We start from the raw sequence: 16,706 nt of genomic DNA, 5'->3' as shown, positions 1-16,706 counted from the left end.
AAGTTCTGCCGTCTGACTGACCAAAGATCTCAGGAGTGACTCCCTCCATCGGCGCCAAACAAAATGCCACGCGACGTTCCGCGGGCGGGCCGCCAGGGGGCGGTGCAGGACAGCGTTATTCTGCACAACAACGCCAAAGTCTGCTTTATTCTGCACAATAAACAATCTGCAACAGTTTGCTTTTATTATCTTAGGTCTTTTAAGTCTATGGGTATCTAGCAGACTTCACATATCTGTAACACAGCAATACCTCATACATCATCTTTTATCCTGTTAAAATTATATATTTTTTTAAATTTATAACACTTACACAAGAATTGATCCATCTATTGATTGACTTCTTTCAACTTTTTGGGTGCAAAAAGTGTCAAAATGCATTTTCCAAAACTTCTGAAATGCACAATTGTGACGTTTGTGAAAGCCTTCAACAATAGAACACTGTATTCTGTATTTCTGTTGACTTTTTAATTGGCAAAGGTTTTAGCCCTTTCTTACTTGTCAATAGATTCAAGATATTTATTGTCATATGTACAGACAAATAGACATTAACACCGTACAACGAAAAGCTTACTTTGCTGGTCCCCAAGCCTATAATTAACTAGAAGATGAAAATAAAACAAAGGACCAGGGCGATAAATAAGTAACTAAATAAGTTAACAAGAATAAAATAAAATACTAATATTGTTGTGGACTTGAAACCACGTAATGTCCATAAATGTGTTCCATGTCCATCTCTCTCTCTCTCTCTCTCTCTCTCTCCATTTATGTCCCATCACACCAACAGTGTGATGGGACATAAGTAGGATATTTCCCTGTAAGGAAAGAAAAACTTTAGTGGATAGAAACCCATGGGATGAAAAGAAAAACAAATCTAATTTGAGTGAAGAATGTTTAACTAAAATGTCTTGAACTACCTCAACATCTATTTGATGTGATGAGCAGTACTGATGCAATTTGTGCAGTTTTCTGTGTCTTCCAAATCAAAAATTAGTCACGAGGTAGGTATGAATAGCTTATAAGAATTTGCCTTCAGCACGTTTAGAATTATTAAAACATTCTTATATCAGAAGAGATCAAAGAAATTGACAAATCTGAGCTTAGAATTCGAACATTGTTTTGATTTTGATAGATAAAATGATTGAAAAATGATGAATAAAATTATGACCTTTTTTATTGGAAAAGATTGATGCAAGATAAATCTACTATTATTCAGTTGTACATGTGTGCATGTATGAATTCATAAGATAATCACACACATCGAAAGAGACACCAGCAACTGTAAACAAAGGAATCACCCCATTTCCTCATGTAAAAAAGAAAAAGGTCATTGACATTTGCAGAGTTTGGTTTGCAGAAGAACTAGACAAACTGTTAGATTGGTTTGGTAATTGCAATTTTTACAACATCTTTACATGTACAATAGTAAAGCAACTTTCACATTAGAAATCTACATTAATACACATATTCTATCTACAATTCTCTATACACGCACACTATATTCAAATGACTCTTCTATACAAAAAAATTACTATGTAAATGTTACATTTGTTATAACATGTTCTAAAACTAGATATTGAAACAAAACAGCAGATAGCAGAAAAAAAGACAGAAATTAGATTTTACTTTACGATATCAAGCCTTGTGGTGCAATCTCTGAAATGGAAACTAAACTGAGCAGACTACAAAAATACAATTATACATCCAACCTTCCATTTAACTTGTTTAATGTAAAATAGAAAAAATAAAAGGTACTCGAAGCTGACATGTGAATGTTGTAATCAAAATGTTTTAATACGATGCCCGTGTTGGTGGTACCACTGTGTTTGCATATAATTTGACTAAACTATAGAAATTTGGTTCATACTTTTGGTGCATTTTTTTTTTTTTTTTTTGGTCGAAATGCTCAAAATCTACTCTTATGATAAATTAGATTCTCATCGAAGCCAATTCACAGGTCAGTGTGAGGCTGAGAGAATTTGTCTGTGATTGTTAACATAATTTGAGGGAAAACATATCATAATGGAAAAAAGCTTAAGAATTGCCAAAACATAATCATTTTTAACTTTGACACAAGTTTTAGCTGTAGTTGCTTTTTGGACAGACATAAAGCAAAGCTGCTTTGGACAGTTCAGCCACACTAACGTGCAGACATTGAGGTAACTTACAGCATTCTTTATTTAAGGTGAAATATGTTTATCAAAACATAAAGGTTCAGAGATGTCTGCACAAAAATGTTGAATAGCCCTTTTATATATGATATATACTGTTTTTCAGATGAGATTCACTGACTTCTTCCACATACAAAATCAAGAACACAAAGCCAGTGAAAATGTGTGTGATATTAGGATTCACAACAACACTGGCCTCTAGTGGTTGAGATTAACCATCACAGTTCTGAGATCAATTAGATTTGCCCTGCAGACCACTCATTCTTAATCGTAAACAGCTGCCAGCCTCTGGCATATTGTATCTCAGCATAAACTCGTAAAAAAAACCAACCTCAAAACAATGCGATCCATTTCATGTCTGCAGTGTGTGGTGAGGGAGGCCTCGCACATCAGTGGAACTTATTTGGCAGAAATATATTGTCTCTGTAGATCCATTTCATTTAAAATCAAAATCTTGTGAGATAGAGGATTGAACATTCAGAAAGGCTCCGAGTGCTTCAAAACAGTGCACTGGCTTTCAGAAACTATTGTGCAGCTTTGAGCAAATATCACGGCCTTACATCTTGGTCTCACTGTTGACAGTTTTTTCGTTCTCGTACTCGTTCTCCTGGCAGATGAGCTGGTACGGCTTCTTGTTGGCCTCCTCCACCACCGAGTTGCCTACTTCGGGGTCCTTTTTCTTCAACTCATGGCGGGACAGGTGTTCCACTATACCAGCGCCGATGGAGTCGCCGAGGACGTTGGTGGTGGTGCGCAAACGATCCCTGAGGAGAGCAACAGGGCCCAATGAAAACAGTACAACAGAAAAGACATAACCAGAAGGAATGAAACACAAGACTAAACAAGATCAATCAGCTTCTGTTAAAACATGTCAAATTAAATGCTCAAAGATTTCCCTATATGTGTTTGCAAAAAAAAAAAAAATAATCGGGGAATCCTGAGGGATATATTTTTAATCGCACAAAGGGAACCACCATGAACACAGTGAGTCGACAGGAGGAAGCGGGGCTTTGCACAGCGGTTGGCTGCTGACTGAATAAAAACCAGATGGGTGGAGGGACATGGAATGTGATGGGAGTGTCTATGGAAGCCACCCTGTAATCCACTTGAGTGTGAACAGCACAACCAAAAAAAAGCTTCTGGATGGAATTTTATTACATTCATCCAATGTCACTATGATTTCCTAAGAATAAACCTTTTTTCTTTTTCACAATAAAATCCAAAATTCTTTCATGTTTGCACACTCAAACATAAAATGGTGTTATTTGGTGTTTGGTGTGTGTTTGTTTGTTTTTTTTTTACGAAAATAAGGTACCGAGAACAAGACATAGTTGTTACTTACAGAAACCAGTCAACAGCGATGATCAGAGAGATGTCGTCCGTCGGCAGGCCAACAGATGTTAGCACGATCACCATTGTAACCAGCCCTGCCTGAGGGATTCCAGCTGCTCCAATACTGGCTGCTGTGGCTGTGATACTTCAAGAAAAAAATGGAAAAAGATTAATGAAATTATCAACAGACACATTTTAGACATAGAAATGTCATCACTGGCCAAAAAGTGAGACTATTGGGAAGAAATTTGTACTTGTAGATAAGAGGCCTGGAAATGCTTAACTTGGGTTAAGTTTCTTGTCATAATGAAAGGAAACTGTAACAGAAATATCTTTCTGCGAATCCCTTGCAAATCCAGATTTCATTGAAGTCAGTTTCTTGAATTAAGTCCTTTCAGGAGGATTTGTGTTTCAGCCATAGAAATAGTGAATTAACCCATAAAAAGTAAATATTTAAACTTTAAAAGTTAAAACACTAGTACACTATGTATCACATACCTGATGGTGAGAATCTGTCCAAAGTTAAGGTCCAAATCGTTGACCTGAGCAATAAAAATGGCCGCCAGAGCTTCATAAAGAGCTGTGCCATCCATGTTTATGGTGGCGCCGACAGGGAGCACAAAACGGGTCACACGTTTATCCACCTTGTTGTTTTCCTCCAGACATTTAAAAGTGATTGGCAATGTGGCTGAACTGAGAAGACAGGTGAAGAGGAAAGATATTGGCAAGGCAGAGGTTGCAGCTTATAAATATTTACCGCCATTATGGAGTCAACAAACCAAAGACTGAAAACTTTGAACTGTTAGTATTACTATTGCATTAAAAACAATTCTAAATTTGAAAAAAAAACCTCCAAATGACTGATAGCAATTCTATAAAATGCATTTTCTGCCATAATTGCAAGGCATTTGTAATAAAAAAAATCATGACCTCACATAAGATATTTGAAAGAACAGCAACAAGGTTTATTTACTGTGTGCTTTCCTTTTCATATTCTCTTTTTGTGCGATTATTTGTTATCAACACATTAGTCATCATACCTTGAGGATGTTCCAAGGGCAGTGATCAGCGCCTGCAACAGCCCAGCAATGAAAACCACGGGGTTCTTCCTGGTGACGATGAAGTACAGCGTTGGCAGGACAAAGATGGCGTGAACAAGCAAGCCAGAAACGACTGTCACTGTATACAATCCCAGCTGCCCACCCATGGTGGTGATGTCCTCCATCTCGACAATTTTACCAGCAATCAGGAACAAGATACCGATCGGGGCATACCTGTGGATGAAAGGATGGTTATACAGATATAGTACTTACAGTACAGTACATTAAATTTTTTTATACCTTTATCCATGTTAAATTGAATGTGGGGTTTTTTCTCTCTCTGTGACTTACCACATTATTATAGCAACAAGTCTCATAATGACTTCATTGAGGCAGTCAAAAAAGTCTTTTAGTGGTTGACCCTGCTCCTTCATGCTCCCGATGATCAGACCGAAGCACATGGAGAACACCACCAGGCCAAGGGCATTGATCCCATTAACTGCCCCGGGTACCGGGATCAGCTCCTCCTCTGTTATGCTCTGGTTGCCGTTGAGTGTGACCATTGAGTCGTTCACCGTCATCTTGATGTGAACTATCCTTTTGGCGTATTGTGTCTTGAACTGGACATTTGAAATGAGAGACACCTTGTTAAATAGTGATAAATGAGCGGATTTATGATTTCCATAACAAGAGAGACCACTTTCTGTCGTACCATCGAAGAATATTGTCCAAAAAAGTATAGGAAGTGATTAAACATTGCAAAATTGAAAAGTAAAAGCCAGTATGGAAAAACGCCTTGTGTGAAATCCTGAGAAAAACAGCATGTGGATTCTTGAATTGTCGCCACGTATTTGTTTTTTGAGGTCACAATGACCTTGAAATTCAAACAGCCAGAATGTAAATAGTATAATCTTGTAAATATGGAACATTTTTGCAGGGTACCCACAGGAGGAGTGAATAAACAATTAAATATAACATTATGAAATAAAATCACCTGAAATCCTGAGAAACTGGGAAATGACAGTGCTACTACGATAAGAGCCTTAAATCAAAATTGCATGGGTTGGTTGTAAACATGAGCAGGAAAGAATGACTGAAGCAATTGTTTTGCTTATTTTAGTGGAATATCTAAACTTCCAAAATTACATTCATTCCCAAAATTGAGATTTGTTTTTTCCTTTATCCACGAAAAAAAAAAATACTACACAATTACAAGAATGAATCAAACAGTGCAGGAGAGACTGTTTTTGAATCAATAAACATTTCTAAATCACAATAATGGAAATAAAAATAGCACAGGATGAAGGAACAACAAACAGAAAAACAAATGTAAAACATATTTGTGAAGTTTTGACGAGAATTTTATGGTGGACCGTATGAAATGTTTTAAATTCTTCCAACATATTTGTATCCATGCATTTCTTAATGTTGTCAATGACATGTAAAATAGCCAATTATGTTAGTTAGCTTTGGCTTGACTTAATCATAAGCGACTGCTGGGTCTTTAACTTTAACAATGATGTATTTCCTGTACAAGAACAAGCCACAAATATTATCAGAAGGGGAATCTTTAGACATAGAACACCACCTACAGTTACAAAAACATTTTTTAAATTAATTTACCATGTCAGGTGGATTGGAAATTGAGGCCTATGTATGAAAAAATTAATATGCAATAAAAAAAAAATGTGAAAGAAGAAAAATCTCTCTCACCGAGAAGCAACCTGTCAACTCCACAAAACCACACAATGATCAAATAAAGGAACCAAGGGTTCTATGTGACAGCGACATGAAGAGAAGAGAGTATGTTGTGGGAGAGGTACCTGCTTGGTGCATGCCTCTACGATGTTAGGAGGAAACATGTTTCTAGAGCAAAAAAAAAAAGAAAAGGAAAAAAAGCACCACATTTTGATCAGTTATTGAATAACTTTGTTCTTTCCAGTTACAAATGCATGTCAGCAAAAAAAAAAAAATGTAAACCTTGCACTGCTTTTCTGAGGCCTTTTGAAATAATTTACACCTTCAGGAGCTCACAAATGTTCATGTCCTGCTTTGAATACCCACAAACAGGATCAGGTTTGATCAGGATCAAAAGAGGACCAGTCAGTGAGTGAGATCTTTTTTCTTTTTTGTTGATGGAAGAGAAACTACATGGTTCTTGGAGTATACCTGATAAGATCCAGAAAGGCATCAGCAGCGCTGACCTGCTCTATCTGCTGCTGTTTGGCAAACCCGTCTTTTGCGCCTTTTCCCGGTTGAATGATGAGCACCATGACAATACCGATGAACACAGCAATGACGGTTGTAGTGGTGTAGTAGATGACTGCCCTCATACCCATTTTACCAGAAGCTCGGCTGTCCAGTGACGCCATCCCTGGGGACAAATTGCACACAGTCAACGAACATACATCAGTCGTAGAGGGGAACAAGATTGAACCAGATATTTGGTATCTGCAATTGTATTTATGGCCAGAAGCATGGAGAGATGTTCATGTTCTAAGAATTCCTGTAGAGGGAGTCGCAGTGTAGCAAACGTGCTAAAAAAAATAAAGAGCTCAGCTGGGTATTGTGTAAATTAGTCCTATTACCAGGCGATAAACAATTTCTGCATCAAGCATTTATTTCACTGTCTGCCTAACACATTTCAAACAATGTTTACTTATAATATTTGTATTTAAAAAAAAATACATGTATACAATTGGTTTTCAGTGGAAAGAACTAAAGATGCTGCATAACATAAGTTCAAAATATATCTCTAATATCTCAATTTTTCTTGTCTATATGAACAGTCATCCAAGGAAAAGTGATGTACAATAATTATGTGGGATACACCCATCTGGATTATCTGAATTACTATCTGCGACAACAAAGAGCAGGAAACACAATCTGACTCTGACCTTTACTGGCGGAAAAACAAAACCTAACTGTGCAAAGCACCCAGGGGAAGATCTTACACGCCAAATCTGTTAACATATTCTACATCCATTTATGGGTAACGTTTAAAATTTCAGCTGGATGAACTCTTCAAAAGCTATCTGAAATGTCGCCACAGGTCCCGTGGAGCATTTTCTCGTTGACAGAATACTGTGCAATTGTGCAAAATAGAATTATCTGTACTGATGCATCAAAAGTGACATTTGTTTGTTGTGAACACAGAGAACAGAGATGTCAGCTACAGTTCGATGTACAAGGTCGATGTTTGTGTAATGTTTGTGTAATGGGTAAAAATAAACAAGAAATGTGTCTACTACATTGCCTGAACAGGGAAGCATTTAGAGTAGCTGGGACAAAACAGCATAGAGTGACTTTCTATGGAGAGAAAAAATATATATGTTGCAAGAGGAATCAGGGCAAATCTGACGATCCAGTTGCAAATAAAAGCTTCACTTCTTCCTGTGCCTAGCAGAAAGCTCAGATACTATGAATTTACTCGCAACCCATTAAAAACCACAAATGAATTTGAGATTTAAAAAGAAAGAGTTTTGGAAAGCCGGGTTTTCAGTGAAGTACTGATGTTGGAGAAAACAGTTTATTGCTAGTCAATAACAGAGAAGGATTCTCAGAGCCTGGACGCTCCACCATCCTCCACAGCTTAATAGCATTAAAATTAGATAGAATAATGGTGGCAGAAAGAAAAACAGCCATTCAATCAACTGGGGTTTGGAAACAGACATGCTGCCTCAATAGGCATGGAAGTGATAATGGTGCTATATTTTCACAGTGTCAAGTTCAATTATGGCCATTATCTTCATTTCGGGCGCTAAGAGGAAAAGCAGGCTTTGTGTGGTGGGAGAAGATGTTTGTCTCTTTCAGATGTGGTACTTTGATATACTGTGTGTGTGTGTGTGTGTGTGTGTGTGTGTGTGTGTGTGTGTGTGTGTGTGTGTGTGTGTGTGTGTGTGTGTGTGTGTGTGTGTGTGTGTGTGTGTGTGTGTGTGTGTGTGTGCGTGTGCGTGTGCGTGTGCGTGTGCGTGTGTGTGTGTGTGTGTGTGTTTGAGCGTATGACTGTGAAACCTTAGACATTGAACTTCACCTCGGTTTTAAAGTCAATGTTAGATGTTGGTTGATTTTTAACCATCCAGTGTGATGATTAAAGCCTTTGTAAACAATGTGCCGAGATCTTCTTAGCCATAAATTACACCAAATAGAAAATTACACTCAAAATGTTGTAACAGACCACTTATGAAGTTTAACTCCGGCTACTGTAAGAGTTTTCCATTGAGCTGGGTTTTCATCCTGCAAACTGATTGAGCTGAAAAGCAGAACCCGTAGAACTCATATCCCTGTCTATGATAACATTAAGAGACTGCCACCTCACTCCAGAAAGTTTGACCACTTTTCAAAAATGATTTACTAACAGTAAATGATACAAGAGAGAAACATGAAATGCAGCACATACTGTAGATGCTACTGGGTTGAAGCATTTATGTGCTGCATTGTTTTCAGGAGTAATCTCATTTAGTCAGAGCACAGATTGTGACATCTTTGGGACACAGGCATTTTAATGATTACATTTTAACCACTCACAAGGATGTGAAAAATTCGGAACCAAGATTTTAGAGGGCGAAGGAATACACTTTGTTAAAGAGTATCCTTACAACGTGCGCAACTGTACGCACTGGTACTCGCTGCCCCTGCTTTGGCCCTCTTTGGTCCTCTTGTCTCAACATGCTCAAGACTTTGGCTTTCTTCCTGTTTTTTCTATCCTCTTCATCCCCTTGTTCTCATTCCCTCCCTCATTTTCTTCACCCGAATTCTTTGCCTATACCCCCATGTCTCAGGGAGCCCCTTATTACCTCTGTCCCTCCCCTCCCCTCCTCTTCTCCCACCCTACATCTCACCTCCCTTATCTTTTTCTCCCATGAACACTGATCTTATTGCCGCAATCCTTTTTCAGTGCCACCCTCACCCCCTCTCTCCTGCTTTCCACCCATTTCCTTTCTGACAGCCCTGGGAAAACTTGTTGACTTAGTCAGCCCCACATGCACACAATGATCTCCAGCCTGTTGTCCAGGCAACAACGGATGCAGCCTCACCAATCCCATCTTTTCAAAAGACTGAAAGAACAGAGATTGAAGGAGAACAAGGAGAATGACTTTCTTTCTCTTTTTGGGAATGTTCATCAAACGCAAGCAGGCCCACTTAGGGGGGGGGGAGTTGAAACGCGGGACACAAGCAGAATACCCCTCTCTTATGCTTTGACGATCCATTTTCTGAATCATCTACCTTTATATGCTGTGTAGTGGTTAGCGCGAGAGAACACCTGGTTCAAATCCATGCTTGGCTTCTTAGCTTTTCTGTGTGGAATTTTTCAGTTTTTCAGTGGGCTTTCTTCTGCTCCATTGGTTTTCTCGACACCGTCCAAAATCTTGTATTTGAAGAGGTGTGTCTGGTTATCTGTCTCTTTGTGTTTGGCTTGCAATAGACTGACAAGTTGTCCAGGGTTTACCCTGAGGCCTATACTGTAGTAACAGTTGGCTGTAGGTTTAGGAAATGGGCCATGTGATCTGATCTGTTGATTGATTGGACAGCAACTTGATTTAAAAGAAAACAAAAATATTCAAATGGATTGCAAATCATTTTTGGGTGGTTCATTGAGTGTATTTACTGCAGCAAACATTTCATATTGACTCAAATGTCCTTAAAATTTCAATCTAACTGAAGACGTGTGGCACCTTTTCATGCATTGTCAGACTACATTTTAACAATGTTAACATTGTGTAATGTTTTCTCATTTGAAAATAAGGTTGTGTTTTGAATTAACAAAATAATTCAGCAGGTATATTTTCTTTTATTTTCTGACATGCTATTATGTCAATTCAATATCTCTCACACACTGTTAGGTATTTTCATAAAATGTTATGGTAGGAGGTCTTGAGTAACAGTCTACATGTTTAAAACATATTGAGCCACCTGGACATGCTTACCCTTCTAAATTTGACTTGAAATATAAAGCATGTATCTTTTCTGGCCTGGTCTTCTCACTTTACTCTCCCTTCCCAAAAAGGTCATTAAAACTTGCCTGAGGGTGACCTCTTCTAATTCCATCCTTTTCCTCTTTTACCACCTACTTCCCCTGTCTCGTCCCGTCTGACTACTCTATAAATACCCGGGGGCGGACTCTCATTCTTCACCATGAAATGAAAGAAAGACGTATAGATTTTAAGGCATGTAAAGGGTCCAATTGAAGCATTTTTCCGCGAGAGACTGAGCTCATGCAGTAACAGTAACAAAGATATTGTGAACCTCAGAGTTATTTGTACTCTCTCCTTCTCACGAAACCCCCCTTTTCATAATCCTTGATCCTCCGGGCTCCTGTCTGCCCTACTGATGGCCTTGCTTTCTGTGTTTCTTAACTTTTCCAGGCTCTTCTGTATTCAATATACCTTTCAGTACCCCCCCCCCCCCCCCCCCCCCCCCCCCCGGAGTCTGCTCAAGTTTTCTGCCAATTCATTTTCACTTTTAGAATGCGTCATTTGAAAGGAAAGTCCTTTCCATCCAGGGCCACTGATTTCAAACAGAAGCTCTATTCAGTCTTGGAAGCATGACTGTCATTTTGCAAATGGGACTACGTGTTCATAGAAAACAAGTCATAGGAACTCAGCTGTGATGTTCTAATGCTCTGAAACATGTTCAACTCAGGTATGTAAGGCTCAGTATATAGCACTTACCACAATTACATTAAGGCTGAGGGCCCCAGGATAAAATGAGAAAGTCAAGAGAAGCAGCCAGTGCCACAGTGTTTCATAAACATTCAGCTACGTTTGTCAAACAGTTTTTTTCTTCTTTTTTTAAAAAAGATCTTTGTGGGAATTTTTACAGAGAGAACTACTCGAATGTGATAAAAAAAAGTGGTATTAATTTCAGCAGAAAATCTGGAAAAAGTGAAAAATGTGCTTCAGGTGTATCTAATAAGAAGATTTATTCTCCCGTCTTACTGTTTTCAAAGTGGAAAAATCTTTTCTGGCGCACGTACTGGCATTCTGCGTCTGTGTGCTTTTTACACAGAATAACGCAACACTCTTTATTGCTACTGTTACTATGACTTCCAACATGTTTTGCATTCTATTGCTGCAGTAATGTTAAATTTCTGTTGTGACTTTGATAACTCAACTGAACTGAAATCTGATTATGCTGCAGAAAACTGGCTTATTTGGATAGTGGGTTTGACCTTCTGCTTGCAACATGTTATTGGTCAGTTTTATGTCTCACAGAAGTAAAACACAAAAACTTATTTTGGGGTTGGAAAGAGAAACAATAGAGATGTTTTATAGATGGATATGATGCCATTCACAGAAAATTGTTTACTATCACGGTGAAAGTTCACCAGGCTTTCCAGAAAATATCGGTCGAACGGTCAAAATGCATCAGAAATAGTTCCTAATTAAATTTGAATACAGGTCTTCAAGTTGAACCAACCCAGTAATTTATTCTAGTCACATTCAGAGAGTAACAAAATGACAAAAAAAGAACAAATATTATATATATATTTGTGTGTGTGTGTGTGTGTGTGTGTGTGTGTGTGTGTGTGTGTGTGTGTGTGTGTGTGTGTGTGTGTGTGTGTGTGTGTGTGTGTGTGTGTGTGTGTGTGTGTGTGTGTGTGTGTGTGTGTGTGTGTGTGTGTATCTGCCTGTAGCCAATCATCTGTATATCCTGTGCCTTTTGGGTTAATGTATGTTTAGATGGGTACTGCTCCATAGAAACATGCAACTATCAGCTTTGTGCTCGAGTACAGTGCATATGTATTTCAATGAAGCTGCAGAGTTAAATTGCTGCTAGATAATAAAGCTATAAAAAAAAATGTTTTACTTTAATTGCCAGATATTTATCTCTTTTACTAAGTTGTAGAAAACTACATTCAGATGTTTAAAAATAGAGAGCTTGTGGTCATGTAGTAGTTGGCTTTTTCTCATCTTGTCAAGTCCACAGCAAACACCAAGCAACCTGCTTAAAGGCATATATACTGTACACAGTCGAGTCTTGACTAACAAAACAGCACTCTGTTGATTTCCACACATTGAAGCTGTGGTCATGTGACATGAGGTCAGACGCTACGCCTCACCGCAGCACAAAGCAGGTCATTATCAGTCCCTGTCATCCCTTCAGGAGAATGGCCTCTTTCCCCATCAGTCATTGCTCAGGGACTGGACATTATTTTCAGCACTGTTGATCCCTGTTTTGAGAAACTCACATGTTCTCCGCATGCACCTAAACAATTCTAACAAGGCGGGACTGCAATTAATAACAAACTGATTTGCCTCCAGAAGGAACAATACTCGGGCGTCTGACCTGGATTGTCAACTGGAAACCTCCAGTGGTGTGTTTTTGTGACTGAATGTGATCCAGTGACGCAACTCACTTCCAGATATACTGGATCAAAAACGAATACTTCACAAGTTCTATAGTATTTCACTTGAGCTACTTTGGTCCTTGTATAATTCACTACCATTACCCAACGTGTGACACATGTGGTCAAGATTTGAAAATTCAATTGCAACTTTCTGACTGTCTCTCTGGCTCACAGGGTCATTTTAACCCACCGCATGACTTTAAAAGAATAAATAAATGCTAAAACTAATAAAACACTGTGTGAATAGGGGGCTCATTGATGATCAATGGAGCCAAATAAAATAAAACTTTTAATGAAGTATCAGGAATGTTTTTCATTTATACAGCACACACTTATCAAAGTTGCTTTTGGAACAACTATTGTAGGAGTTGTATCAAAAAGAAGAAAAAAAAAAGTTTTTTGCACTTCTACTCCCAGATACTTGAAATACTGTGTCAGGTGATAGTGAAGTAGACTTTATTTGGCAGGGGGTTATTTCTTTAGAGGCTACTATTTTACAAAAGGTGAAGAGAGCCATGGAGCCATGTGGAGCAAACACACACACACATACAGATGTCCAGCAGATGTGTGGGTGAGAGACAATGTTTTGGGAGCTGCAGCAAAGGTGTTAAATTTAGAACAAAACCAGCAGCAACTGACAATATGAAGCAAGGGCTAATTTTAGATATTTGATCATATGAAAGGCAGAAACACAATGACTAACCCTAACCATAAAACTCTTTTTTGAAGAAATACTGAGACGAGTATGTGGGAGTGCTGTGTGCATGCCCCGTCGTGTATTTCTAAGCATTACGAATCAATTATTTCCTTACACAGGAGGGCTGACTAAGTGTGTCCATTTCTCACTGGAAAGATTTGAATTTGAGAAAGAACAGCACCATACAAAATATGATTTTAACAAATGAAATATGCTTTTGATTGCACTTTGAAGTGTGATGCTGTGAATACCTGTGATGAGACTTGAAACTAGCAGAGGCAGCACCAGCATCTGAAGCATCCTCATGAGCAGTTCTCCAGGGAAAGAGAAGAACTTTATTTCACGATAGGACATTCTGTACGGACGCAGGGAAAAGCCCAGGACTATACCTGCAGCGTGGAGAGGAGGACAACACACAGAAACTTTATCCCAGACATGAGGAGACAAGACCCTGTATCGACAATTCAGCATGTGTATGATGTAATAATACTATAGAAATACTTTGGAGGAACATACAGTCATGGGGAAGGTGGAGCTTTAGAGTAAGACGCAGCAGCATGTGACATATGAGGTGTAAACATGAACAACTGCTGGTATAAAGGGTAAAGGGTTCAACTTAAAAGATTTGTGCAATGACCATTACTCCTATTTTAGTTTATTTTTAGATTTGCATTTGGGCATGAAATGGGTGTAGTTTCTTTGTTTTGGTATCATTAAACACTTCATCCAACTGACCCACCAACAGGTCCAGGTGACGGATTTAGCAGCCTGAAGTGACAAAGTATCCCGATTTAATCAGTTTTTGTCATGGCATGGTGTAACTTCAGCAGGGCTGCAAAAGTGCATTTAGTAGGTGGGCCTGGCCTCTTCCTGCTGAGTAAGATTTAAAGGTTAATGGTGACAGGTCAGAGGTCAGCCAGAGGGCCAGGCGAAGGCCAGGCTGCTCACTTCAGGCTCTTCTGTTTTCCCATCCGGTGAATTGTGTTAGCTTGCTTTTGGTGTTTTGGCCACCACAGAGGGTAGGATTCTTTGGGGTGACAGAAAATATGTTGAATTGCTAATTACAGATTTCAATCAAGCTGAATGGTACATACAAGAACATCACCTCTGAAATAAAGTACACGACTTTTAAGAGATTCGTGTCCATACAGGGTCTGAAATGTAAACAATTTCCTAGAAGACCTCCACACTTACCAATGATGACAGCAATAATGGTGAGGATCACAAAGGCGTTTTTAATGAAGAATCTCTTCACATCGTCCTTGGTGATGCTCTGCACTCGCTTCCTGGCCTGCAGTGATCGATCCTGGATCCTGTCTCGGACCCGGCGGAGACCCCCCTGAGTCCTCTGTGGGTTCTCCCCATTGCTTTGAGTCATAGCTGCACTCCCTCCTCACAACAGTTACCAACTTGCAGAAACCTGACTCCCAAGTTTCCAGTACTCTCTGTCACACCTCTTCTTTGGTTTGAATGTTAAAACTTTCCTGATAACGAGAGGGAGAAAAAAATTTGGTTAGTCAAACAAAACAAAAACACGAGAAGAACACCAAACACTTCCACTTCAATCAGACCTGAAATGAAATGTGTCAATTCATTATCTTTTGATTGTAAAACTTGACAAACATTGCAAATTAAAAAATACATATATGCTGCATATATAAACGTTAAGCATCTGGTGAGAATGTTTTGCAAATAAAAAAAATAAAATAAAAAACCAAAACATTCTCAACTACACATTAACACCACCAACACACAATACTTCAATGATTCTGGCAATCAAAGCTTTCTGAGTGAGACCACTATGCAGCTGTGAAACACTGGACATTTTCCCTTGTGTGCTCTGCAACACACACGTGTACAGTTTGGGTTGAAAATCAGATTTCCAGATTTCGTACCGCAAACACACACACACACACACACACACACACACACACACACACACACACACACACACACACACACACACACTGGTCAAATGATCCAATGCGTTGCAAAAAACAACAGAAACTTGAAGTTGATTCTGTACCTTGAGCCTCGTAGAGAAGAGAAGCCTTCCTTTGGAGTAATGTCTGAGGTTTTCAGCGTGTAAGTTCTGGGGTTTTTTTTTGTTAAAAATGCTTGGCCAGTGTGAGAAGGACAGATGCGCTCTTTGGCTTCGCGCTGGCTGCCGTGAACAGCCAGCAATGAGGAGCAGGAGGAGAGAAGGAAAGGAAAGGAGCAGCAGCGGTCGAGGGGGGGGGGGGGAGACGAGACCGTGAATGAGCCAGTGAGAGACAGGAGGCGGTGCCACAGCAGGAGAGAGAAACTACTAGTCCCTCGCCCAGCGTGAATTTCTGAGGAGGTGAGGAAATAGAGGGGAGGAGGAAATAAAAAAAGAAAAATAGAAAGAAAGTAAGGGTACAGAGAGGGAGTGCTTTTACAACAGAAAGGGGGGGGGGGGGGGGGGGGGGGTTCATGAATAATGAGCTTTCCAAAGCAGGAAACAGAGAAAGGACCTTCTTGTTTTCCTCTGTCCCTTTCAAATAGGTTTTCACGCTTGGTGGCTTCATCCTGATTGCAGATTCCTGCAGAGTGAGTCTATACGCAGGAAAACGAGAAAAAAAGCGTTAGCCATCAATAAATATGGAAGCAGATTACCCATTCATAATTGTTCTTATGTACACATTCCACTAGTTAGTTTTGGTTTAACTTTTTTGTTCTATTTGAGCGTATAGGCCTAATGCTTACAAAGTCCACTTGGCTGTGCTTTCTCCCATTGGAAAAAACTTTTTTTTTTTTTTTTTTTGTGGGGAGCTAAACAGAGAAGGTAAATATTGACCAAGTGCCAGAAGCAAGATTGGTACTCAACTTCGCAATATGAAAGAAACAAGTGTGTGCAAGTAGTGAGAGGTGTATGGTAGCCAGTGAGCTCACTCACTGTCCAACTGTGACCATTTGATCCATAAAACATAATGACTACCCAGGCTTTTCACAGGGTAGGTAAGGCCAATCAGAAATGTATTTTGGCTGCACAGTTCAAGAGTTCAGTTTGGCAAGTGCCATGGGATTTATACTAAGAGAAGAGAATAGAATATAATAGAATAGTACTTTATTGTCACTCTGTAGGAATGTTAAAACAC

General features: G+C 39.2%; 1 protein-coding gene across 1 annotated transcript; it reads right to left on the bottom strand.

Annotated features, from left to right (window-relative positions):
• Nucleotides 1-1,264: 1,264 nt before the first annotated feature.
• Nucleotides 1,265-15,747, bottom strand: LOC308132931 (excitatory amino acid transporter 1-like). The gene is made up of 10 exons (XM_080500148.1): nt 15,614-15,747; nt 14,782-15,071; nt 13,839-13,976; nt 6,710-6,914; nt 6,364-6,406; nt 4,892-5,160; nt 4,541-4,774; nt 3,999-4,193; nt 3,511-3,645; nt 1,265-2,932 (listed from the first exon to the last, which is right to left on the bottom strand). Exons 2-10 carry the CDS (start codon nt 14,963-14,965, stop codon nt 2,725-2,727), a joined length of 1,611 nt encoding a protein of 536 aa, XP_080356274.1. The 5' UTR covers nt 14,966-15,071; nt 15,614-15,747; the 3' UTR covers nt 1,265-2,724.
• Between the last annotated feature and the right edge of the window lie 959 nt (nt 15,748-16,706).

This window comes from Blennius ocellaris (assembly GCF_963422515.1).
Source record: "Blennius ocellaris genome assembly, chromosome: 7".
NCBI classification, from domain to species: domain Eukaryota; kingdom Metazoa; phylum Chordata; class Actinopteri; order Blenniiformes; family Blenniidae; genus Blennius; species Blennius ocellaris.
Note: the sequence above shows the minus strand (reverse complement) of the source record. Positions and strands in the feature narration are given on the sequence as shown.